This window comes from Carcharodon carcharias, chromosome 7, assembly GCF_017639515.1.
Source record: "Carcharodon carcharias isolate sCarCar2 chromosome 7, sCarCar2.pri, whole genome shotgun sequence".
Taxonomy (NCBI): domain Eukaryota; kingdom Metazoa; phylum Chordata; class Chondrichthyes; order Lamniformes; family Lamnidae; genus Carcharodon; species Carcharodon carcharias.
The window spans coordinates 146,207,022-146,232,799 of NC_054473.1; the positions used below are offsets into that span (position 1 = coordinate 146,207,022).

Consider the following 25,778-nt stretch of genomic DNA (forward strand, 5'->3'; position numbering starts at 1 on the left):
GATTAAGAAAGAGACACAAACAGATTAAAGTAAAAGTAAATTATTTTGCTTTTTAAAAATCTCCAACACTAATTAGCTTCTGAAGGAATAGACTCCACACTTGAAAATTAAAATTTATGGTTAAAGAGATTGTTTAGCAGTAGTTATCACTTATCATGCCTGAATGCACTAGCCCTAATTTTTCTTGCATTTTTAATGGGGGCTAGTGGCCTATGCCCACAATTTCTGGCTACTGCATTGACTTCAGTCTATAGGCGAGGACTGTCACAGTACACCCTGTGGAGGAGTGGGGTACTTCTGACAGTTATTGCTGGATTTCAACATTTAACTGCACCTGTAGTGGATGGTGGATGCTTCTGTCTGATTTACTCCATTACAACAGTGAGTGCTGTTAGCTTCACTGTTATTACCAATGCAAACTGCAGGCCAATGGCATCAAGCAATGTCGCCATAAGCATTTATTGCACCAAGTTTCTCCATTCTTTCTAGTTCATCATAAAGTATGCCTGGCAGTTCCTTTGATGGGTGTATGACTGGATGAACTTTCATCATATGATTTCCATCTCTATTACCAAACTCAACTTAATTACATCAGCATCCTCCTCTGTCAATTAATGCATTCATATTTTTTGATCAATTTGAACTGTTGATATGTTCGAAGACCAAGGACTAGATAATGGTCACTTCAAGAATATTAAATTGTAGACTGGTATTTGAATTATATTCACACATCATAATAATTATTTTTATCAATTTGCTTACTAACTTTACTACACTAACTTTTTCATTGGATTTATTTGATTTTGTGCTTAGCTCCCTATAAATTGACAGTACATGATAATACATAGAAGTCCTACATCCAACTTGAAGTAACTAATACTGTTGTTCACCATTGTCAGTTATCTACCAAATTCTATATAAGTCACATCCATAAAAAATAATCTCAAATAACCCTTCCAGTCTATGGACTTTGTTTTTAATTCTCTGCTAGTCCGATAACGAGTTTTGCTTTGGCTTTGCGTATTAATATATATTTGCACACCACATAAATGTTTTCACTGAACACTTTTCCTCTAATAGGATTTACCACAGTACTTACAATCCAGATCTGATAAGGGCCAGCTTAACTATTTTTGTATGCAGCAATACATCTGATTTATTGGATTCTGCTTCTCTGCAATTATCAACTGCTTTCTACATATCTGGACTGTATGATGCCAGCTTTATTGGCTCCCATGCATTTTTCTTCCAGATCCTCATCATCCTTTTCACTCACAGCACAGAAAGAATGGAATTATAAGGAAGAAATGCAGTACTTCACAGAAGCTAACAAATTTTGTAATCTATACAGAATGTAGCAATTACTTTAATTCCTATGACAACAATTTTAAATTAGAGGTGTTTCTTGGTGTAAACGTAGGGAAACTATGGCAAGAAAGCAACCACGGCCTGGTCTTTATTTACATGCAGCTTATAGGCCTGATTAGCAATGTTCTGTCTTAGCAGCATGCAGGCAGAACACAAGTTGGCTGATAGGTTACCTTGGTGCATAGCCATGAAAAAAAATGGAGGGCCCATGCACTTAAATGAATAGGCTGGACACAATAATAAAAATTAGAGGGGGTGTCACTCACAATAGATGGTAGCTGTCACAGTTAGGTCGATTAGAGGAAAATTATGAAGGGATTTGGGAGAATGCCTCCTCACCCCATTCTTCTTTTCAGATCACCTCGGGTGCAAGAAGTTATGGCATTCAATAATATGCGTTATATTTTTGATTCTCTGCTTGACATTTTAAGAGAAAAATCAGATAGATTTACATTACTTTAATAGAAACAAAATCAAAACTGGAAAAGTAATGATAAATTAAATTACAAAACTAATGTGCATTTATATAGCATCTTTAATATCGAAAAATGTTCCAAAGCATTTACAGAAGTGTATAATCAGACAAAATTCTGTACCAAGCCAAAGAGATTTTAAGAGGGGTGACTAAATTCTCGATGAAAGAGGTCAATTTTAAGGACTGTCTCGCAAGAGGAGTGGGAGGCGCAGAGGCAAGCAGGTTCAGAAAGGGTATTCTGCAGCATAGAGGTTACATGTCTGAAGACACAACTGCCAGTGATGAGGCAAAGAAATTGGGGATGTACAGGAGGCCAGAGTCAGGGCGTTGCAGGGCTGGAGAAGCTAACAGAGATGGAGAGTGAGGCCATGGAAGGATTTAAACACAAGAATGTAAATTTTGAACTGAAAGGCTCAGAGGCAATGTGGGTCAGTGAGCACAAGGGTGAGCATGGCGTCTTGTGTGGATTAGGACAATAGTAGAGTTTTAGATGAGTTGAACTTTATGAAGGGTGGAAGATGAGTGGCCATCCAGAAGAGCACTGGAATATTTTGGTGTGCAGGTGACAAAGGGGAGGATAAGGGCCTTTGGCTACAGCTGGACTGAGGCAGGGCGCATCATGTAATGCTATGGAGGTCAAAAGTAGACAGTTTTCGTGATGATTAGGCTATGAGGTAAGGTACATCTATCTTTTCATAAAGTGATAGATCTATATATTTAGAACCTTGCTTTTAATTCATTCTAACATTTTCTGGTTTTCTTTGTATCTTTATTTTCCCACCTAAGAGAAATGTAAACCACTGCTGTGCTTATCTTGTTCCTTTGTTTACTTTCTTGTCTAAAAACAAAATCTGGCTTTGCTCTTCCCTTGCCAGATCTGGCAAAGACAAGAGTTTCTAAAAGGTTACTTAAGCTGACCCCTCCTCGGAATTCCCAGAAGCTTCATCTGATTTCCTTGGGAGTATTTCACTGCTGGAAAATCTTCACTTAGCTCAGGAGTGTAAATGATCATAGAGGTATCAATGTCAACTATAGTTTGGCAGTTGCTGAAATGCCTGTTGCGAAATATTTCAAAACTGGTGACACCATGTCAGTGCTGTCAGTACCTCCCGTATGCCTATCATGCTAAAAGATTAAAAAGCTGTTTCATGCTGCTCTATTGGCTGTGCATGCAGAATGCCAATGAAGACTTGAAATACATCAATTTCAAATGCTTCAGCAGAGTGCAGATTAACACTTATTGCCATTGTTTGTGATTAAATCTAAGAGACCAGTTGCACATCTGTGGCCCTAAAATGCCTAGCCAGAATGTCCAATATTCTTAGTCGGTTGGGGTAAACTGAAAGCAGTAGCAGCTGCAATCATCATTAACCAGCAATGATGTTGACCAACTTAAAGAGGAAGCTAAACAAAAATGCAAGAAATCTATATTTTTAATTTGCTAAATGTCCAACTTTCTTTTGACTTCATTAAAGATGTGAGAATTACTTTCATCTTTAACAAAAAAAGGCAGGGCTATATTTTCAAAAGCTATAAAAAGAAAAAAATCAATAAAGCTAGTGGACAGGTGCAAAATATATTTAAACTGGTCATGGAATATTGGTTTTTATCTTAAGGACACTGGAAAACAAAGGGATGGGAGTTATCTTACAGTTATATAAAGCTCTGGTTACACCCCGTTTAATGTACAGCATTCATGTTTTGAGTACTGCATCTCAGGAAGGATAGCTTGGAGGGGGATACAATATATGTAATACAGATTCACCAAACTGTTCCAGGGTTAAAAGGGTTAAATTATGAGGGATGGTTGCATAGTCATCCCTTGAGTGTGGGTGATTAAAGGGTAATCTAATTGACTGCCAATAATTAAATAATTTAAGAATTTGACAGGCCAGACAGAGAGAAGCTATTTTCTCTAATGGAGGAAAAAGGGGGCATAACCTTACAATTAGAGCCAGGCTGTTCAGGGTTGATGTCAGTAAAAATTACAAAGGGTATTGGGAAGCATTACCTAAGAGTAATCTGTATCTCTCTCTCCCCCCAAAAAGCTGTCAAGGCTTGGCCACTTAAAACTTTCAGAACTGAAACTGATATATTTTTAATCAGGCATTCAAGGTATACGGGACAAAGGCGGGAAGATGGAGTTAAGATATAGTTCATGCATGATCTAACCGAATGGAGTAACAGACTGAAGGGGCTGGATGGCTTACTCTGGAGTCTATCATAGGATCTTAAAATCTTACAGCATGATAGGAAGCCAGGAGGAGGCCATTTAGCCCGTTGTATCTGTACCAGCTCTTTGAAAGAGCAATCAAATTTTGTCCCACTGCCCATTCTCGTGGAATCTAGTTCCACCGCTCTTTCAGGTCATTCCAGATCTTAGCCCTCTGTGTGAAGAAATTTCTTCTCATTTTCAGTCAAGTCCTTTTAAATCCATGGCTTCTGGTTACTGATTCACTTACATGGTGGAATTTAATCTTGGCAATGGGGATCTAAGCCACTGGTTGGGATCTTCGGTTGGGAAGGCCCATAGAATTAACTGCTCATCAAACACTTAATGGACTGGAGTTGGGCCTTCCCCTTAATTTAGGACTCCAGTGATTGAAATCCCAACCCCACCCTCCCTCTCCCCTGCACTGTCCCTCGAGAGCTGTCAGTCAAAGGCCAGCAGGACTCCTTTGCCAGCAGCACCATCAGAAATGCATGGTGAGACCCTACCAGCTGCTGGTTGAATCTTAGCAACAGCATGAAGCCCTCAAGTGGGCATAAATGACCAACTTAGGGGCCTCAATTAATGTTCGAGAGTGAAGGCCTTTCACAAGCCTTCACACCCCGGACTTAAATCAGGTGGAGCCAGGGAAGGCTTTTAGAAGTATTTTGGTTCCCAGCCGACACCCTCCTGCTTGATCAAATGCCCCCAGGTCTCCAAACCTGTCTCTGAGGGGGCATTAAATTCCTCCCATAGAATCATGGAATGATTACAACACTGGACAAGGACATTTGACTCATTGTGTCCATATCTCTGTAAAAGCAACTCAGCTAGTCCCATTCGCCTGCATTTTCCGTGTAGTCCTGCAAATAGTTTCTCCAGATAATTATCCAATTCCCTTTTAAAAGCCACGAATGAATCTGCCTCCACCACACTCTCAGTGAATGCATTCCAGATCCTAATTAATTCTCATGTGGCCTCTGGTTCTTTTGCCAATCACTTTATATCAACATCCTCTGGTTCGCAACACTTCCATCAATGGGAGATGTTTCTCTCTATCTGCTCTGTGCAGACCCTCACAATTTTGAGCACCACTATCAAAACTCCTCCCAACCTTCTCTACAGAGAACAACCCTAGCTTCTCAAATCTATCCACATAACTGAAGTCTCTCATCCATGGAACCATTCTCATGAATCTTTTCTGCACCATTTCTTAATGCCTTCCTAAAGTGTGGTGGCCAGAATTGGGCACAATACTTCAGTCTCTTTTCATATAAAGTTTTACCACAGCCTCCTTTCTTTGCACTTTATTCCCCTAATCCCCTATTTTTAAAGCCCAGGATCCTGTATGCCTAATTAACCATTTTCTCAACCTGCCCTGCCACCTTCAAAGATTTCTGCACCTATACCCTAGGTCCCTCTGCTCCTGTACTTCATTTTAGAACCTATAGCCTTCATTTTGTATTGCCATTCCTCATGTTTCCTACAAAAATGTATCACTTCATAATTCTTTGCATTAACTTTCATATGACACATGTCTGCCCAATTCACCAGCCTGCCTATGTCCTCCTGAAGTCCATCACTATCCTCCTTTACAGTTCACAATACTTCCAAACTTTGTCATCCACAAATTTTGAAATTGTGCCCTACACACCCAATCCTATGTAATTAGTATAGATCAAGAAAAGCAGTGATCTTAATATCTGGGGAGTCCATTATATACCTTCCTCCAGTCTAAAAAACAACCATTCACCACTAGTCACTGTTTCTTGTCACTCAGCCAACTTCATATCCATGCTGTCACTGTCCCTTGTATTCCATTAGCTTCAACTTTTCTGGAAAGCCTGTTATGTGGCACTTTATCAAATGCCTTTTGGAAGTCCACGTACACCACATCAAACCACACTATCCTCATCAACCCTCTCTGTTATCTCATCAAACACTCAATCAAGTCAATTAAACACAATTTGCCCTTAGGAAATCCATGCAGCCTTCCTTTATCCATATGTGTCCAACTGACTGTTAACTTTGTCCTGGATTGTCGTTTTTAAAAGCTTTCCCATCTCGGGGTTAAACTGACTGGCTTGTAGTTACATCATTTTTTGAATAAGTGTGTAACATTTGCAATTCTGCGGTCCTCTGGCACCACCCCTACATATAAGAAGGATTGGAAGATTATGGCCAATGCCTCCACAATTTCCGTCCTTACTTTCCTCAGTACCCTCAGATGCATCTGATCCAGTCCTGATAGCTTATCAACTTTAAGTACAGCCAGCCTTTCTCACATCTGCTTTTTCACAATAACTTTAGCAGCATCTTCTTTCTTGGTAAAGAATTCATTTAGTACCTCAACCATGCCCTCTGCCTCCAAGCATAAATCTTTTTGGTCCCTAACCTTTTGTCCTCCTCCTTTTACTAGGCTTTTACTATTTACATGCCAAGAGAAGACTGCTGAATTCCCTTTTATGTTGGCTGCCTGTACCTTCTCATGTTCTCTCTTTGCCGCTCTTACATTTCTTTTCGACGTCCCCCATGAATTTTCAATATTTCATCTGGTTCTCACTTGTATTATCAACCTGGCATCTGTCTTACACAACTCCTTTCTGCTTTATCTTGCTCTCTACCTCTTGGGTCTTCCGGGAACCTCTGGCTTTGTTTGTCCTATCTTTCCGCCTTGTGAAAATGGATCTCGACTGTACTCGATTTCTCCTCTTTAAAGGCAGCCCGTTATTCAATTATGGTACGCTTGCCAGAGGAAAATGTTTCTCCTTACTTGCTGTATCAAACCCCCTCAATTTAGAATACCCCATAAGGTTTCCGCTTAACCTTCCTTGATCTAAGGAGAACATTCTCAGCTTTTGCCATCTCCCCACATAACTCAAGTCACTCATCCCTGATATCATCCAGTAAACATCTTCTGTACCTTCTGCAAGGCTTTGACATCCTTCTTAAAGCATGGTACTCTGAATTATACAGAATACTCTAGGTGAGGCTGAACCAGATATTTCTTTTGGCTTTTGTATTCAATGTCCTTATTTACAAAGCTAAGTGTCCCACAAGATATCTTAACTGCCTTGTCAACTTAACCTGCCACCTTCGAAGATTCCTGAATGTGCATCCTCAGGTCACTCTATTCTAGTACTACCCTCAAAATTTACCACGTAGGCTTTTACTGGCTTTCCCTAAAGTGCAACACTTCAGAATTATTTGTGTTAAGTTGCATCTGCTATGAGTCTGCCCATTTCAAAACTTACAACTTGTATTAATATAGCGCCTGTAACATATTGAAACATCCCAAGACGCTTCACAGGAGTGTTGTAAAGTAAAATCTGACAAAGAGTCACATAAGGTGACAGGAGGGCAGATGGCCAGAAGCTTGATTAAAGCGGTAGGTTTTATAAAGTATCTTAACTGGAAGGTGGAATTAAAATAAGCAGCTAGTTTTATTATTTTTTCTTTTTCAGCCAGTGCAGACACGATGGGCTGAATGGCCTCCTTCTGTGCTGTAACTTTTCTATGGCTCCATGGTTAAAGGAAAAAATACAGGTAGAGAGACAAACAAGTTCAGGGAGGGAATTCCAGAACAAACTTCAAAACTTTACTCCCTACACCTAAATGTAATTCATTTACATCTGACAAGAAAAGCAATTATCTTAATCCAAATGCCTGGAGGACCTCACAGCATTTTCTTTCTCGTTAGAAAAGCATCCATTCAACACTACTTTCTGCCTTCAATACCTTAACCAATTATGTATCCAAGTTACCACAATCCCTTTAATACACCATGCCTCTACTCTGAATAAGTCTTTTAATGATTTTTTTTAACTATTCGTTCATGGGACATGCAGCCTGCATTTGTTGCCCATCCCTAACTTCCCTTGAGAAGGTGGTGGTGGTGAGCTGCCATCTTAAACAACTGCAGTCCATGTGTTGTAGGAACATCTGCAGTGCTGTTAGGAAGGGAGTTCCAGGATTTTGACCCAGTGACAGTGAAGGAACAGCGATATAGTACCAAGTCAAGATGGTGTGTGATTTGGAGGGGAACTTGCAGGTGGTGATATTCCATTCATCTGCTGCCCTTGTCCTTCTAGGTGATAGAGGTCGCAGGTTTGGAAGATGCTGTCGAAGGAGCCGTCGTGAGTTGCTGCAGTACATCTTGTAGATGGTACACACTGCTGCCATTGTGCGTCAGTGGTGGAAGGAGTGAATGATGAAGATGGTGAATGGAGTGCCAATCAAGCAGGCTGCTTTGTCCCAGACAGCATTGAGCTTCTTCAGTGTTTTTGGAGCTGCACTTAACCAGGCAAGTGGAGAGTGTTCTATCACAGTCCTGACTTGTGCTTTGTAGATAGTGGACAGGGTTTGGGGAGTCAGGCGAGTTACTCGCTGCAGAATTCCCAGTTTCTGACCTGCTCTTGTAGTACAGTATTTATATGGCTGGTCCAGTTCAGTTTCTGGTCAATGGTAATTCCAGGATGTTGATAGTGGGGAATTCAATGCTGGTAATGTCATTAAATGTCAAGGGGAGATGGTTGGATTCTTTCTTGTTGGAGATTGTCATTGCCTGGCACTTGTGTGGCACAAATGTTACTTGCCCCTTATCAACCCAAGCTTAAAAATTTTACTTGCTGCATATGGGCATAGACTGCTTCAGTATCTGAATTGTGAATGGTGCTGAACTTTGTGCAAACATCCACGAACATTCCCACTTCTGACTTTATAATGGAGGGAAGGTCAGGGATGAAGCAGCTGAAGATGGCTCGACCTAGAACACTATCCAGAGGAACTCCTGCAGCGATGTCCTGGGACTGAGATAATTGACCTCCAACAACGACAACCATGATCCTTTATGCTAGGTATGATTCCAACCAGTGGAGAGGTTCTTCCCTGATTCCACTGACTTCAGTTTTGCTATGGCTCCTTGCTGCCAACTCGGTCAAATGCTGCTTTGATGTCAAGGGCAGTCACTTTCACCTCACCTCTTGAGTTCAGCTCTTTTGTCCATGTTTGGACCAAGGCTGTAATGAGGTCAGGAGCTGAGTGGCCCTGGCAGAACCCAAACTGTCAGTGAGCAGGTTATTGCCCAGTAAGCACAGCTTAATAGCACTGTCGATGACACTTTCTGTCACTTTGCTGAAGATCACGAGTAGACTGATGGGCTGTGAATTGGCTGAGTTGGATTTGTCCAACTTTGGATATGGCAGACCTGGGCAATTTTCCACATTGCCGGGTAGATGCCAGTGTCGTACAGCTTGGCCAGGGGTGCAGCTAATTCTGGCATACAAGTCTTCAGCATTATTGCCGGAATGTTGTCAGGGGCATAACCTTTGCACTATCCAGTGTGTTCACCATTTCTTGATATGACGTGGAATGAATCGAATTGACTGAAGACTGGAATCTGTGACACTGGGGCCTCAGGAGGAGGCCGAGGTGGATCATCCACTTGGCACTTCTGGCTGAACATGGCTGCAAATGCTTCAGCCTTGTCTTTTACACTGATGTGCTGCCCCCCGCCACCCCCTCCCAGCAATTCTGCTGCTGATGATGGCCCACAGTGCCTCATGGATGCCCAGTCTTGAGCTGTTAGATCTGTTCGAAACCTATCCCATTTAGTACAGTGGTAAGCCACACAACATGATAGAGGGTATCCTCAATGTGAAGACAGGACTTTGTCTCCACAAGGACTGTGCAGTGGTTGCTCCTATCAACTCTGTGATGGACAGATACATCTGCGACAAGTAGATTGGTAAGGACGAGATCAAGTAGGTTTTTTTCTCTTGTTGGTTTCCTCACCACTTGCCAGAGACCCAGCCTAGCAGCTATGTCTTTTAGGACTCAGCCAGCTTGGTCAGTAATGGTGCTACCAAGCTGTTCTTGGTGATGGACATTGAAGTCCCCCATCTAAAGTACATACTGTGCCCTTGCCACCTTTAGTGCTTCCTCCAAGTGGTGTTCAACATAGAGGAATACTGATTCATTAGCTGAGGGGGGATGGTAGCTGGTAACCAGCAGGTTTCCTTGTCCATGTCTCATGTTGCCATGAGACTTCATGGGGTCCAGAATGAATGTTGAGTACTCCCAGGACAACTCACCCCTTACTATATACCACTGTGCCACCACCTCTGGTGGGTATGTCCTATTGGTGGGACAGGGCATACCCAGGGATGGTGATGGTGGTGTCTGGCCTTGTCTGTAAAGTATGATTCCATGAGTATGACTATGTCAGCCTGTTGCTTGACTAGTCTGTGGGACAGCTCTCCCAATTTTGGAACAAGTTCCCAGATGTTAGTAAGGAGGACTTTGCAGGGTTGACAGGGTTGGGTGTGTCATTGTCATTTCTGATGCAATGGTCGATGCCAGGTGGTCCGTCCAGTTTCATTATTCCATTTTGGCTTAATAGCAGTTTGATATAGCTGAGTTCCATCATCCAGGAATTCCCTGATCCAAGCCATTTTGGCAGCTATAGCCCTCTCCTCTGCCAGCCATATGAACTGATATGGACAGCGGTGCAGGTTCCTGATCAGCTGTTCCCAGAGGGTAGCTGCCAATCCTGGAGGGGGAAAGCTCCAGCTGGAGATGACCAGGTTCTAGACCTTGAGCAGTTCCTGCTAAAAAAACTAGTAGCTCTCACAAGGAGACCCACCAGGTTTATAAACAGGAGCTTTGTGTTGTAATTGAGGCCATACAGGTGACAGAAAATATACCAGGTCGCCAGTGCATACCATCTAGGAGTATACTCAACATACAGATATCTCTGGAGGGTCTGAAGGTGGAAAAAACATTGCCACCTGGGTGCAAAGCCACACCAGTGCCTGACCACTGTCCCCAAGTGGGAGACTCAGAACTGCAGCAGAGACCCAGCGCAAGTCGACTAGTTTCATCTGTATCTTGTTGATAAACTCAGGGGGGAATGATCACAGTGATCAAGCAGTACCATAGCATAGCAGCCACCAGTTGGTTTATGACCAGAGCTAGGCCCATAAACCTCCACCACAAGAGGCATAGGAAAGGCTCCACGCAGATGGCATTTAATTGGAGCATTCCTTTCCTGAAGTGAAGGGGCACCAAAAAGAACCAGTTAACCTTAATCAGACATTTCACAGCAACATACAGAAGTCAGATTTGGGCAACGAGGTGGGGCAGGTTTTTCATATGTGCTCCACTTCCTTTTGGGCGTGGCACAGCTCACCTATCCAGAAGATGCAGCAGCAAGTCCCCAGTGCTGGATAGCGAAAGCATCTTTTATAACCTCCTCCTATGCCACTTCCACAAAGACTTGGTGGGAAGAATAAGACTTGCCAGAGATTGATTTCTCTGAAGCCGACTGAGATCAGCACTATCCTTGATCTCACCTCCCTGAGTTGGCGAAGTGGGGTGGGGAGGAGTTCATCTGGGATAAAGGGCTGTACATTTGAGATGACTGCCTGCTGCATGGTTGCTCCAAGAGCATCCATTGCCAGGAAAAAAAGAGAGGAGGAAGGTTACAGGGCAGGCTTGCCGCTCAAAGTCAGGTTTGTTGGGTATGTGGGTGGCTGCTGCAGGGAGTGTAGAGAATATTAAAATTCTGGGGTGCAAGAAATGTCTTCATCTGGCACAGCCAGAACTGCCCAAGCACAGTACTCAACCAGGTCATACCTACAGGATTAAAGAAAACTTCTTCCGCAGGCAGCTCCAGGCATTGGCGGTGGGGGGCGGGCCTTGAGTGCAACCTAGACAGTTTTCCGGAACACATACACATACTCACCCCCTCACCATCTTCTGACCTCTGCCTTTTGTCTTCCACCAACTCAAAAATTGCACAAAGCACCCACCTCTTATTGGTAAGTTGGTTTCTCTCTCTCTCTCCCCCCTCTTAAGCAGATGTTGTTAATTCTTTTTGTTGCCTTTTCCTCTCTTTTCCCCCCACCAAAATGGGGAGGGAGTGGGAATCAGGAGCGAATTATCCCAAAAAATGCTCCCTCCAGCCAGGCTCCTATATTCTCTCTCTCTCCTCCCCAACCCATCCAGGTTCCAGGCAACATCGGCCTCAGTAGCAATGTCTCTTCTCACCAACCAGCAATGACTGTGCTCTTCCAGATCAGTTAGTGAAGGATAGAACCATTATCAATCTTTGCACACTTTTATAAGTGTTTATAGAGATACAGATTACAAAAATGTACCTCCTACCACATCAGCCACAGTTTCAGTCTATTCCTATTTATAGGGGTGCAAATGAATCCTAAGTAACCAGCTGCATACAATTAAATACAATGTGTGTCCTAACATGTGTGTCCTAATTCCCATTCATTCATCTCCCCTGTGCTTGCCGACCTACACTGGCTTCTGGTTAAGAAACTCTCCAATTATAAAATTCTCATCCTTCTTTACAGATCCCTGGCATTGCCCCTCCCTTTCTCTGTAATCTCCTCCAGCCCCACAATGCTCAGAAACGTGCGCGTTCCTCTAATTCTGGCCTCTTGAGCATCATACTCCATTTTTGACAAACATGCCTTCAGCTGCCAAGGCTATACCTCTGGAATTCCCTCCCCACATCTCTCCGCCACCCATCTTCTCTTTCCTCCTTTAAGATGCGACTTAAAACCTACCACTTTGATCAAACTTTTGGTTTTCTGTCCTAATATCTTCTTAAGTGGATAAGTGTCAGTGGATAACACTGGGAAACTTTACTACATTAAAGGCACATATAAATACAAGATGTTACTGTTGCTATTTAAGATTCAGTGCCCAGAGCTGTACAAAGTATTCCAAATGTTATTTAACCATATCTTTGTACTGCTGTAGAAAACTTCTTCCCTTTATATTGGAGCTCTCTAGTTATAAAGCTAACATTCAATTAGCCTTTTTGATTACTTTTGTACCTGACTACTACATGTTAATTATCTGAGCACATGAACCCTTAAATTTCTTTGGGCCTCCAATGTTACTAACCTTTCAGCAAAGCAAGCACTCAATCACTAGGGTTTATTTCCAGAAGGATAGAATTGAAAAGTAGAAAAGTTATGAAAGACTTGTATCGAACTTTGGTTAGTCCATATTTGGAGTATATGTACAGTTCTGGTCATCATATTATTAAAAGGACATAAAGGAATAGGAGAGGATGCAAAAAATATCTCATAGCCCTTGGCTTCAGGATACTTGATTATTTTCATTACTTAGGTTAGCAGTACTGTTAAAGATTGTGGAGGAAATAAGGTATCAAACTTCCAACAAAATTTGCTGTGTACAAGTCCATTGTAAAACCTGCCCACCCATATACCTGTCAAACATGGAATACGTACTCCAGACGTATTAAGCAGTTGGACAGGTTCCACATGAGATGGATCCGGAACATCATGGGTATCAAACGGGAGGACAAAGTGTCCAGCACTGAGGTACTTCAAAGGGCAGAAATGTCTGAAATTGAAGCCCATTCAATATGATCAAGATTGATTGTGGGCTTCAACTCTACTTTCCTGCCCGCTCCCCATGTCCCTTGATTCCCTGAGAGACCAAACATTTGTCTATCTCAGCCTTAAACCTATTCAACAACGGTGCATCCACAACCATCTGGGTAGAGAATTCTGAAGATTCACAACACTTTGAGTGAAGAAATTTCTCATCATCTCAGTCTTAAATGATCTGCCCCTTATCCTGAAAGTGTGCCTCCCTGTTCTGGACTCCCTAGTCAGGGGGAACAACGTCTCAGTATCGACTGTCAAACCCTTCATAAAGTTGAATATTTCACTGAGATCACCTCTTATTCTTCCAAAAGCCAGAGAATATAGGCCCAATTTACTCAGCCTCTCATCATAGACAACACTGTCATCCCAGGGACCAATCCAGTGGACCTTTGCTGTGCTGCTTCTAATGCAAGTTTATCCTTCCTTAAATATGGACACTATAATTACACACAGTATTCCAGGTGTGGTCTTACCAAAGCTCCATACAATGGAATTAAGACTTCTTTGTTTTTGTACTCCCCTAGCAATAAAGACCAACATACCATTTGCTTTCCTAGTTGCTTGGACAGGTTGAGTTGAATGCACTAAAACAAAAACAGAAACAGAAATACCTGGAAAAACTCAGCAGGTCTGGCAGCATCGGCGGAGAAGAGCACAGTTGACGTTTCGAGTCCTCATGACCCTTCAACAGAACTGAGTAAAAATAGGAAAGGGGTGAAATATAAGCTGGTTTTTGGGGGGGGGGGGGGGTTGTCGGGACAAGCAGCCAGTGATAGGAGGAGATAACCAAAAGATGTCACAGACAAAAAAACAAAGAGGTGTTGAAGGTGGTGATATTATCTAAAGGAATGTACTAATTAGGAATGGAGAGCAGGACAAGCAAGGTGCTGATAGTTCTAGTGGGGGTGGGGTGAAATAAGACTAAAAGGGCATAAAAGGCATAGATAAACGAAGGGTGGAAATACATTTAAAAATAATGGAAATAGGTGGGAAAACAAAAAGCTATATAAATTATTGGAAAAAACAAAAAGGAAGGAGAAGAAATGGAAAGAGGGTGGGGATGGAGGAGGGAGCTCAAGATCTAAAACTGTTGAACTCAATATTCAGTCTGGAAGGCTGTAACGTGCCTAGTCGGAAGATGAGGTGCTGTTCCTCCAGTTTGAGTTGAGCTTCACTGGTACAATGCAGCAAGCCAAGGACAGACATGTGGGCAAGAGAGCAGGGTGGAGTGTTAAAATGGCAAGTGACAGGGAGGTCTGGGTAATGCTAGCGGACAGACCAAAGGTGTTCCGCAAAGCAGTCACCCAGTCTGCGTTTGGTCTCTCCAATATAGAGGAAACCACATTGGGAGCAACAAATGCAGTAGACTAAGTTGAGGGAGGTGCAAGTGAAATGCTGCTTCACTTGAAAGGAGTGTTTGGGCCCTTGGACAATGAGGAGAAAGGAAGTGAAGGGGCAGGTGTTGCATATTCTGCGTTTGCATGGGGAAGTGCCGTGGGAGGGGGTTGAGGAGTCGGGGGTGATGGAGGAGTGGACCAGGGTGTCACGGAGGGAATGATCACTACGGAATGCTGCCGGGGGGAGTGAAGGGAAGATGTGTTTGGTGGTGGCATCATGCTGGAGTTGGCGGAAATGGTGGAGGATGATCCTTTGAATGCGGAGGCGGGTGGGGTGATAAGTGAGGACAAGGGGGACCCTATCATGTTTCTGGGAGGGAGAAGGCGGCGTGAGGGCGGATGCGTGGGAGATGGGCCGGACACAGTTGAGGACCCTGTCAACTACCGTGGGTGGAAAACCTTGGTTAAGGAAGATGGAGGACATGTCAGAGGAACTATTTTTGAAGGTAGCATCATCAGAACAGATGCGACGGAGGTGAAGGAATTGAGAGAATGGGATGGAATCTTTACAGGAAGCAGGGTGTGAGGAGCTGTAGTCGAGGAAGCTGTGGGAGTCGGTAGGCTTGTAATGGATATTGGTGGACAGTCTATCACCAGAAATTGAGACAGAGAGGTCAAGGAAAGGAAGGGAAGTGTCAGAGATGGACCTTGTGAAAATGATGGAGGGATGGAGATTGGAAGCAAAATTAATAAATTTTTCCAGGTCCCAACGAGAGCATGAAGCAGCACCAAAGTAATCATCGATGTACCGGAGAAAGAGTTGTGGGAGGGGGCCGGAGTAGGACTGAACAAGGAATGTTCCACATACCCCATAAAGAGACAGGCATAACTGGGGCCCATGCGGGTACCCATAGCCACACCTTTTATTTGGAGGAAGTGAGAGGAGTTAAAGGAAAAATTGTTCAGTGTGAGAACAAGTTCAGCCAGACGGAGGACAGTAGTGGTGGATGGAGATTGTTCGGGCCCCTGTTCGAGGCAGAAGCAGAGAGCCCTCAGACCATCCCGGTAGGGGATGGAGGTGTAGAGCGATTGGACGTCCATGGTGAAGAGGAGGTGGTTGGGGCCAAGGAACTGGAAATTGTTGATGTGACACAAGGTGTCAGAGGAATCACGGATGTAGGTGGGAAGGGACTGGACAAGGGGAGAGAGAAGGGAGTCAAGATAGCGAGAAATGAGTTCCGTGGGGCAGGAACAGTCTGACAATCGGTCTGCCGGGACAAACCTGTTTGTGGATCGTAGGGAACGTTCCCTCCATGACACCCTGGTCCACTCCTCTATCACCCTCTATTCCTCAACCCGTTCCTACGGCAGCTCCCCATGCAAATGCAGAATATGCAACACCTGCCCCTTCACTTCCTCTCTCCTCACCGTCCAAGGGCCCAAACACTCATTTCAAGTGAAGCAGCATTTCACTTGCACTTCCCTCAACTTAGTCTACTGCATTCGTTGCTCCCAATGCGGTTTCCTCTATATTGGAGAGACCAAACGCAGACTGGGTGACTGCTTTGCAGAACACCTTTGGTCTGTCTGCAAGCATTACCCAGACCTCCCTGTCACTTGCCATTTTAACACTCCACCCTGCTCTCTTGTCCATATGTCTGTCCTTGGCTTGCTGCATTGTTCCAGTGAAGCTCAACTCAAACTGGAGGAACAGCACCTCATCTTCCGACTAGGCACTTTACAGCCTTCCGGACTGAATATTGAGTTCAACAATTTTAGATCTTGAACTCCCTCCTCCATCCCCACCCCCTTTCTGTTTCTTCCCCTTCCTTTTTGTTTTTTCCAATAATTTATATAGATTTTTCTTTTCCCACCTATTTTCATTATTTTTAAATGTATTTCCACCCTTCGTTTATCTATACCTTTTTTGCCCTTTTAGCCTTATTTCACCCCACCTCAACTAGAGCTATCTGTACCTTGCATGTCCTGCTCTCCATTCTTAATTAGCACATTCCTTTAGATAATATCACCACCTTCAACACCTCTTTGTTCTTTTGTCTGTGACATCTTTTGGTTATCTCCTCCTATCACTGGCTGCTTGTCCCAACAACCACCCCCTTTTCCTCTCCCCCCCACCCCACCTCCAAACCAGCTTATATTTCACCCCTTTCCTATTTTTACTTAGTTCTGTTAAAGGGTCATGAGGACTCGAAACTTCAACTGTGCTCTTCTCCGCCGATGCTGCCAGACCTGCTGAGTTTTTCCAGGTATTTCTGTTTCTGTTTTTGTTTTGGATTTCCAGCATCCGCAGTTTTTTGTTTTTATCTCTGATTTGAACGGCCTGCTCTGTATTGATTTTTCTACAAAATTTTACGTAATTTAAATAATACTTGGACTACCCTTTTCATGTGAAATGGATGACCTCACATTTGTCTGCACTGGAATCCATCTGCTACATTGTTGCTCACTCACTTAACCTCCCCACTCACTCAATCAAAAAAAAGGAAAATCTCACAAATTTGCATGTCATCCTTGTGAAGGATCATGCCAATCTTCTCTGTATACTTTAAAAGAGACTAGGAAATATATTTATCTATTTTAAAAATGCTTAGACCATCAATTATATTTTGTAAATACACCAATAAATCATTATTAATCATCTTAAAACAGTGTACAGAAAAGAGAGATTGACAAAGTCACTTTCTACAGTTTCTTCCAACTCTATCATAAACTGGAGAGGTTATTGCTAATCTAAAGAAATTTTCAGCAACAATAATTAGCCTCAAGTTGAACAACAAGTTCCTGAGCAGTAGTCTGGTGGTAGTGGGACAAACAACCTTGGTAGCTAAACATTTCAATGTACTTCAGACATCAGACCACTAGTGAACAACACCACGGCAGACAAGCTGGTAAGCATGAGAGAACATAATTATCTTGGTGTCCAAAGCTCCTTGCTGTTCTAAACAGATTATTTTCATAAATTCATCATGACGGTTATTATCTCTTATTTTCCTTTTCCTTTGTTTAACAGTCAAACAATTGGTTCAGGCTTCAGGAGTCTGGGGGACAATCTCTCTCAACAGTACAAAACATGTTGTCCTCCTGGAAAGAATGCTAAATTTCTGAATAGAGAGCATATAAACTCCATATCTGATTTCTCTGCCTGAGCTTGAGAGCAACAACTATTCCTTCTTGTTCCTTTATTACTTTCCAGTAAACAAGTAGAATGGTGTAAATGCATACTTCACAGCCTTTTGCCATTGAGCATTAGTTGTCTGAAACCAGAACTCAGAGCCAGTCAAACACTTCTCAGACATAGCTATTCAATGCCCCAGCTTTCTAGATCTGAGGGTTACGTTTTGTACACATTTTTCTTGATCAGCTCACCATCTTCAAAAGGACTTTTCTAAATTATACAAGAGAACTATGAGAGATACAGGCAGAATTGGAGCTGCTTCACAAAAGAGTTCCTTTCAGGGGCAAAAATAGATGCAAGGTGATCTGGGGGCAGTCTCGCAATTAGTTTCAGACCCATGTTCTTGGGAGCTTAATAGAAGCTACTGGTCTTCTGATGTTGAAACTCAGCAAGTACTACATTCATTTGTGTTTTACAATATTAAATGCATTACTATATAAAACAAATTTATATAGTCATTTGAAGATGAAGGGCATATATTTTGTATACTCATGTTGAAATGTTACATTCAGTACATAAACAGTAGCAACTTACCCAGTAAAGAGTAACTATGATTGTAGGTTGGGTTGTCATCATCATCGAAGTTGGTAACTTCCATTTTCCAACTTTCAAAAACACGCTTCTCTTGCTACAGTATGTTATAGCAATTCAGACGTTAAATAATTCATTCATACATGCAAGGTTAGTTAACAATGTTCATTGAAATATATAAGCAAGCATGCAATTACTGTTACATTTTTCAAAATTACAACAGATATCAATATATACAAATTATAAATAAATGTGCAGTAATTGTATAGCTAACATCAACATGTTCTTTAAACATGGAATTAATCTCAATGACAACATTGTATACATTAAGTACAGGGGCAAATGCTGTAAATAAGAAAAATGTAACAAAAGCCAACCTATAAACTGAAATGGAGAGATTGAAACTTTATGTTAAAGGGAGGACACCAATGACCTTGAGTTTTTTTAAGTACAGCTTTATAAGAATAATTCCAACGTTTAAAAATGTTTGCATAATATGATTGCGCAAAGAGTGGTTACCTCATGATGCATGACCCTAAAAGGAGTTTTTTTTTCAAATGTATGCCTGAAAATAAAAATGTACTAGTATATTTAATTTGTTTTACTGATGTTGCCTCAGTACAAGAGGCATGTCGGTGTATGAATAATACAGCAGCTGGTAAAATGGACCCTTCCTTTACCATCACAAATTACAAATGCAGTTGGTTGATCATTAAAGCAAAAGAAAATTTAATGGAGTTAAATTGCTTAGCATCACGGAGTAGACATTTGAGGAGTTATGTGACCTTTTCAGAGAAGGTTAAAGTTCAGACGGCAGTGGTAGTTAATAACGTTTGTACTTAGACACGCTCAAAGAAGATTATTGAACACTATTTTATTAAAAATATCATATGTTTCCACGGATGCTTCCCATTTTAGTTAAAGGTTCGGCAATTTTTGATCTTAGTACATTTATTATGCGCACTTCGAAGTAACATGCTGAATACTGAAAATAGCAATGGCACCAATACCAACCGCAAAAGCAACCTAAATAGAAAGTGTACTGCGTGAGCAGTTGATTGCAAACCATCGTATTTTATTCAACAGCACACGTACACATACATACTATGAATAGATGATATGTGTGTGTAAAGGGCATACTGTGTTACACAGGCAACAAAACTTAGGCAAGGAGAGTCAGCACCAAATTAAAAATTTAAGCCAAACAAGCTCACTAACATGTCTGGGATGTAAAACATATCAACTCCTTTAATATTTTCTCACTCATGCCACCTATTTATTTGCAAACCTGCACGTTTCGATCGCGATCTGAAATCTGTCAACATCCACCGCAAGTCGTCCATATTGGATTAGGCCGTACCGCGCGACACTGTCGCGAAGTCTACACCTGTCACATAAACTTCTCCGGGTGATGCAAGCCAACTTCTTAAAAAATTACATGTATATTTATATATTAATTCCAGTTTTGCGACGCCAGTTTTATTTTGCATTTGTCGGATTGGGTGAGGCGCCGTGGCTTCCGGCCGGAAAGCAGTTTGTGCTGGGTTGCTAGGTGACGGTCTTGGTACTGTTCTCCATTTGGCAGGCCATGGACACCACTCTCATCCTCACTTTTCGGCTCCTTCTCGCCGCCTTATCCCTTCTCCCCTGGCACCCCGCCGTCTCCGCTTTGCAGGATGTCACTACCGAGCTCTTCGGGTCGGAAGCCTGGGGAATCCTGGCCGCATTTGGAGACTTTAACTCAGACAAACAGACCGACATCTTTCTCATCAGATCAAGTGAGTAGCTGCAGATATTCACGTTAGGTACTGGTCCTTGTGTTTATTGTATTAAACTTGCCAGGTGAGGAAGATACCTGGTTGTGGTTGGTGTTGTTGCTGTTTCTGTTCACGTCTGTTTATACACTTAGTCCGTCACTTGTCAAAATATTTTACAAGTTTTTCAGAAATTTCAAAGGATGTGTTTCTGAGTGTTTCACTTATTTAGTAACAAAGTATGGTTTAGCTTTTAACGTATTCGGTTAATTCCTTTTTTAAATTGTTGTAGTGGTGAATTGTTTGAGAGCACATTTTAGTTTCTCGGTGTCTTCATGTATTATCTCAACTTTAGCAAACAATAGTATTACTATTGATTGTGCATTCTAATGGCTGTTATCTTCGCCAACCTACATGGGCTTCCTGCCTCCCGATGCAGTGTAAAATCATGTTAACCGCAGATTCCTCCCTCTGTAACCTCTTTCAGTCCTACATGCCTGTACCTTATTCAGATTCCAGCCTCTTTTTAAACTGTTTTTCAAAATGACTATTTCAAAATAACATTTCAAAGCCAGCAATATTATTTTGAACATTTGTTTTTAGTGGAAAATGTAGTTATATGTTGCAACTTGATTTCTACAGTTTCAATCGATAAAAGTATATAAAGCACCAGGGGATAAATTTAACATACCTTCCAACTTTTCTTGACATTAATCCATTGTATGCTAAAACAATAAATATGGACTCAAAATTGCATTTGTCAGCTAATCTGACTTGGGGACAAACATAGAATCTAGGAGCAGGAGTAGGCCATTTGGCCTTTCAAGCCTGCTCTGCCATTTAATATGATCATGGCTGATCCTCTACCTCAACGCCATATTCCCACTTTGTTTCCATACCCCGTGATGCCACAATATTCAAAAATGTATCAATTTCTTTCTTGAATATACTCAGTGACCCGGCCACCACAGCTTTCTGTGGTAGAAAATTCCACAGGTTGACCACCCTCTCGGTGAAGAAATTTTACCTTATCTCCGTCCTAAATGGCCTGCCCCATATCCTGAAACTGTGGCCCCTGGTTCTAGGCTCTCCAATCAGGGGAAACATCCTCCCTGCATCCAGCCTGTCTAGCCCTTTTAGAATTTTATACGTTTCAGTCAAATCCCCTCTCATTGTTCTAAACTCTATTGATACAGGCCCAGTCAAACCAACCTACGACAATCTTGCCATTCCCAGTATCAGCCTAGTGAACCTTAGCTGCACTCCCTCTATGGCAAGTATATCCTTTCTTAGGTAGGGAGACCAAAACTGCACGCAGTACTCCAGATGTGGTCTCATTAAGGCCTTGTATAACTGCAGTAAGGCATCCCTACTTCTGAACTCAAATCTTCTTGCAATGAAGACCAACATACCATTTGCCTTCCTAATTGCTTGCTGTACCTGCCTATTTACTTTCATTGACTGGTGTACAAGGACACCAAGATCTCTTTGTACCTCCACATTTCCCAATATATCCCCATTAAATAATACTCTGCCTCTCTGTTTTTCACACACACGTGTATAACTTCACATTTATCCACGTTATACTGCCATGAGTTTGCCCACACACACAATTTGTCTAAATCACCCTGAAGCCTCCCTGCATTCTCCTCAGAACCCTGCCCAGTTCTGTGTTGTCAGCAAACTTGGAAATATTGCATTTTGTTTCCTCATCCAAGTCATTTATATATATCATGAATAGCTGGGGCCCCAAGCACTGATCCCTGCGGTACACCACTCGTCATCACCTGCCATCCAGAAAGAGACCCATTTATCCTCACTCTCTGTTTCCGGTCTGTCAACCAATTCTCAATCCATGCCAGTATATTACCCCCAATCCCATGTGCTTTAATTTTGTCCGTTAGCCTCTTTATGGTGGGACCTTATCAAAAGCCTCCTTGAAATCCAAATATACCGCATCCACTTGTTCTCCCTTATCTGTTATATTAGTTACATCCTCAAAAAACTCCAATAGATTAGTTAAGCATGATTTCCCTTTCATGAACCCATGCTGACGTTGTCTGACCCCATTAATGCTTTCCAAGTGTTCTGATACCATATCTTTTAACATAAACTCTAGCATTTTCCCACTACTGATGTTAGGCTAACAGGTCTGTAATTCTATTTTTCCCTCCTTTTTTAAATAATGGGGTTACATTTCCCACCCACCAATCTGCTCCAGAGTCTATAATTTTGGAAGCTGCCCACCAATGCATCCAATGTTTCCAGGGCCACTTCCTTAAGTACTCCGGGATGTGGATTATCAGGCCCTGGGGATTTTTCAGCCTTTAACCCCATTAATTTCTCTAGCACCAGTTTTTTTACTAATGCTGATTTTCTTCAAATCCTTCCTCTCATTAGTTCACTAACATTTCTGGGAAATTATTTGTGTCCTCTTTTGTGAAGACAAAACCAAAAAAGTGTTCAATTCTTCTGCCATTTCTTTGTTCCACATTATAATTTCTCCCGTTTCTGACTATAAGGGACCTACATTTGTCTTTGCGAATCTTTTTCTTTTCACATATTTATAGAAGCTTTTACAGTCAGTTTTTATGTTCCTTGCAAATTTATGCTCATATTCCATTTTCACCTTCTTGATCAATCTTTTTGTCCACTTTTGCTGAATTCTAAACTGCTCCCAATCCTCAGGCTTGCTGCTTTTTCTGGCAATTTTGTATGTCTCCTCTTTGGACCTAATACTATCCCTAATGTCTTTTGTAAGCCACGGTTGAGCCACCTTTCCTGTTTTATTTTTGCGCCAGACAGGAATGAATAATTGTTGTAATTCATGCATACGCTACTTAGATATTAGCCATTGCCTATCCACTGTCAACCCTTTTCGTAATGTTCCCCAATCCATCATTGCCAACTCGTGCCTCATACCCTCGTAGTTCCCTTTATTTAGATTCAGGACCCTAGGTTCGGATTCAACTTCTTCACTCTCCATCCTAATGAACAATTCAATCATTTTATGGTTGCCCTTCCCCAAGGAACCCCACACAACAAGATTGTTAATTAATCCTTTCTCATTGTACAGTATCCAGTCTAGGATAGCCTGCTCTCTAGTTGGTTCCTCAAAGTATTGGTCTAAAAGCCATCATGTACATACTCCAGGAAATCCTCCTCCACAGTATTATTGCTAGTTTGGTTTGTCCAATCTATATGTAGATTAAAGTTACCCATGATTACAGTTGTATCCTTATTGCATGCGTCTCTAATTTCCTGCTTAATGCCTTCCCTTACATCTCCATTACTGTTTGGGGGCCTATAGACAACCCCCACCAATGTTTTCTGCCCCTTGGTGTTTCTTATCTCCACCCAAATAGATTCCACGTCGTGATTTTCTGAGCCAATATCCTTCCTCACTATTGCATTGATTTCCTCCTTTACTAACAATGCTTTCCCTATTTGTCTGTCCTTCCTAAATATTGAATACTCCTGGATGTTCAGTTCCCATCCTTGGTCATCCTGCAGCTATGTCTCTGTAATTGCAACTATGTCATACCCATTTATATCTATTTGTGCTGTTAATGCATCAACCTTATTGCGAATGCTCCACGCATTATGATACAATGCCCTTTAGACATGTCTTTTTAACCTCATTAGCCATCTTAGCTTTATTTTGCACTATGATCCCATTTGTTTCTCACCCTTGTTTTTTTTGTATTCTACTTTTGCTTCTTACTTTTCTGTCTTGCGTTGCTATCCTTGTTTTCCCCTCCTCTGTCTATCTGTTCAGGTTCCCATCCCCCTATCATTCTAGTTTAAACCCTCCCCGAACACACTAGCAAACACCTCCCCAAGGACATTGGTCCCAGTCCGGCCCTGATGCAACCTATCCTGTTTGTAATGCCCCAGGAATCTGAATCCCTCCCCCTACACCATTTCTTCAGCCACCTGATATATCCTGTCATTTCTATTCTCGCTAGCACGTGGCACTGATAGTAATCCTGAGATTACTACCTTTGAGGTCCTACTTTTTAATTTATGTCCTGATTTCCTATGTTTTATTTTACTTTTGTTGTTGATACCAGTATGTACCACGACCACTGGCTGTTCACCCTCCCCCTTCAGAATGCAAGTACCATCTTGGAGTCTCTTTTGCGGCCGCAAAAATGCCTGTCTGTTCCACTTACTATTGAAACCCCTATCACTATTGAACCCCCTATCACTATAGCCCTGCCACCCTTCTTCCTACCCTCTTGTGCAGCAGAGCCACCTGAATCGTGATGTCTTCGCACCACTTTCAGCCCTGAGTCCAGCTCCAGCCCTTTTCAAGCCTCCGCTCCGACTCTCCACTCCTATTTCAAGCCTCTGACCCTGCTCTCCGCTCCCGCTCTTTTCAAGCCTTCGCCCTGGCTCTCCGCTCCGGCTCTTTTTAAATCTCCGCCAATCTCTGCTCTAGGTGCTGCTGACTGCCTGTCCCAGGGTCATCCTCTCACACTTTCCTTGAGGGAGGCAACAACATCTATGACAAAATCAGTAATTTTGTCAAGGAAATGTTGCCTATCCACTTAGTTTGGCAATCAACTACTTTGATAGAACAAGCAAATTCTGAAGATGACTGCAAAGCTTGCAGCTATCCAACGATATTATTTATTCTGTCTAACACTCATCAGGGAAAACACATTCCTTTCTAGACTTTGCTCTGCTCTGTGTGATTCTGGATGGATGAGTGGACCAGATGTTGGCAAAATCCTCTACAATATCCGAAAGAGAGCTAAGCTGTCATTTGTAGACAAAATTGTGTCTGCAGGAATTCACAAAAGTTATTGTTGCCAAATTATTATTTCCATGTTTATATCAGGAACAGAAACTTTGCACCTTTCATTCAACTGTTTCAATCAATAAAGGCAATAGTGAACTGAGGGCTCTGATTTTATAGGCCCAAGCATAAGTTGTCTCTTTTTCAGGCCTCCAAGTAGGTACGAATGTTAAATGTGAGAACAATCTGCTGTTGTGCTATTTATTTATGTCTACATCCTGTTACAGTAACCAATATTAAAAAAACAATGATATATTCTAATATAATTTTAATTTTTCAAATCTGTTCTATGTCTATAGGAAATGATTAGCTCAAATATCCACTAAGAACCAAAAAATCAAAAACACTGAACAACCTGCAGCTATTACAAAAGCAGTTAATCACGTCTTTTGATTAGCTTTATTGACTCCCTGCATGCCTTTATTGATAATCCCCATTAGAAAATGTTTAACTTTTTAAGCATTAAAAATTCAGCAGTTCTGAAAAATATTCTAAAATCACTTACACTATCACATTTTAATCATTTCAACCACTCTTCCTTGCTCGTGGCTGAATATAAACTATATTTGTAAGCCTTAGTAATCTATTTAGGATTCAAAGCCTCTTAATTTAAATGACCTGATAATTGAATCATTCTTTAGCACTAACATCCCACGTTGCATTC

General features: G+C 41.9%; 2 protein-coding genes and 1 non-coding gene across 6 annotated transcripts in view; 1 reads left to right on the top strand and 2 right to left on the bottom strand.

Moving 5' to 3' along the window:
• The window catches only part of phkb (phosphorylase kinase, beta), a 290,351-nt gene extending 270,369 nt beyond the window's left edge, over positions 1-19,982 (bottom strand). For 2 of the 3 annotated variants that reach the window (XM_041192249.1, XM_041192250.1), the window contains exons 1-2: positions 19,845-19,981; positions 18,560-18,653 (exon numbers count right to left, since the gene is read on the bottom strand). In XM_041192249.1, the coding sequence (XP_041048183.1) occupies positions 18,560-18,623 (64 nt within the window). In that variant the 5' untranslated portion in view covers positions 18,624-18,653; positions 19,845-19,981. Of the gene's footprint in view, positions 1-18,559; positions 18,654-19,844 lie in introns of all 3 variants that reach the window. The other variant, XM_041192251.1, reaches the window with a different exon arrangement.
• Positions 17,325-17,427, bottom strand: LOC121280597. The gene has a single exon (XR_005943651.1). It is a non-coding gene; the product is annotated as a U6 spliceosomal RNA (small nuclear RNA).
• A 94-nt stretch (positions 19,983-20,076) lies between the features above and the next one.
• itfg1 (integrin alpha FG-GAP repeat containing 1) overlaps positions 20,077-25,778 on the top strand; it is a 292,356-nt gene continuing 286,654 nt past the window's right edge. For both annotated transcript variants that reach the window (XM_041192254.1, XM_041192255.1), the window contains exon 1: positions 20,077-20,334. In XM_041192254.1, coding sequence (XP_041048188.1) covers positions 20,145-20,334 — 190 coding nt within the window. In that variant the 5' untranslated portion in view covers positions 20,077-20,144. The remainder of the gene's footprint in view (positions 20,335-25,778) is intronic.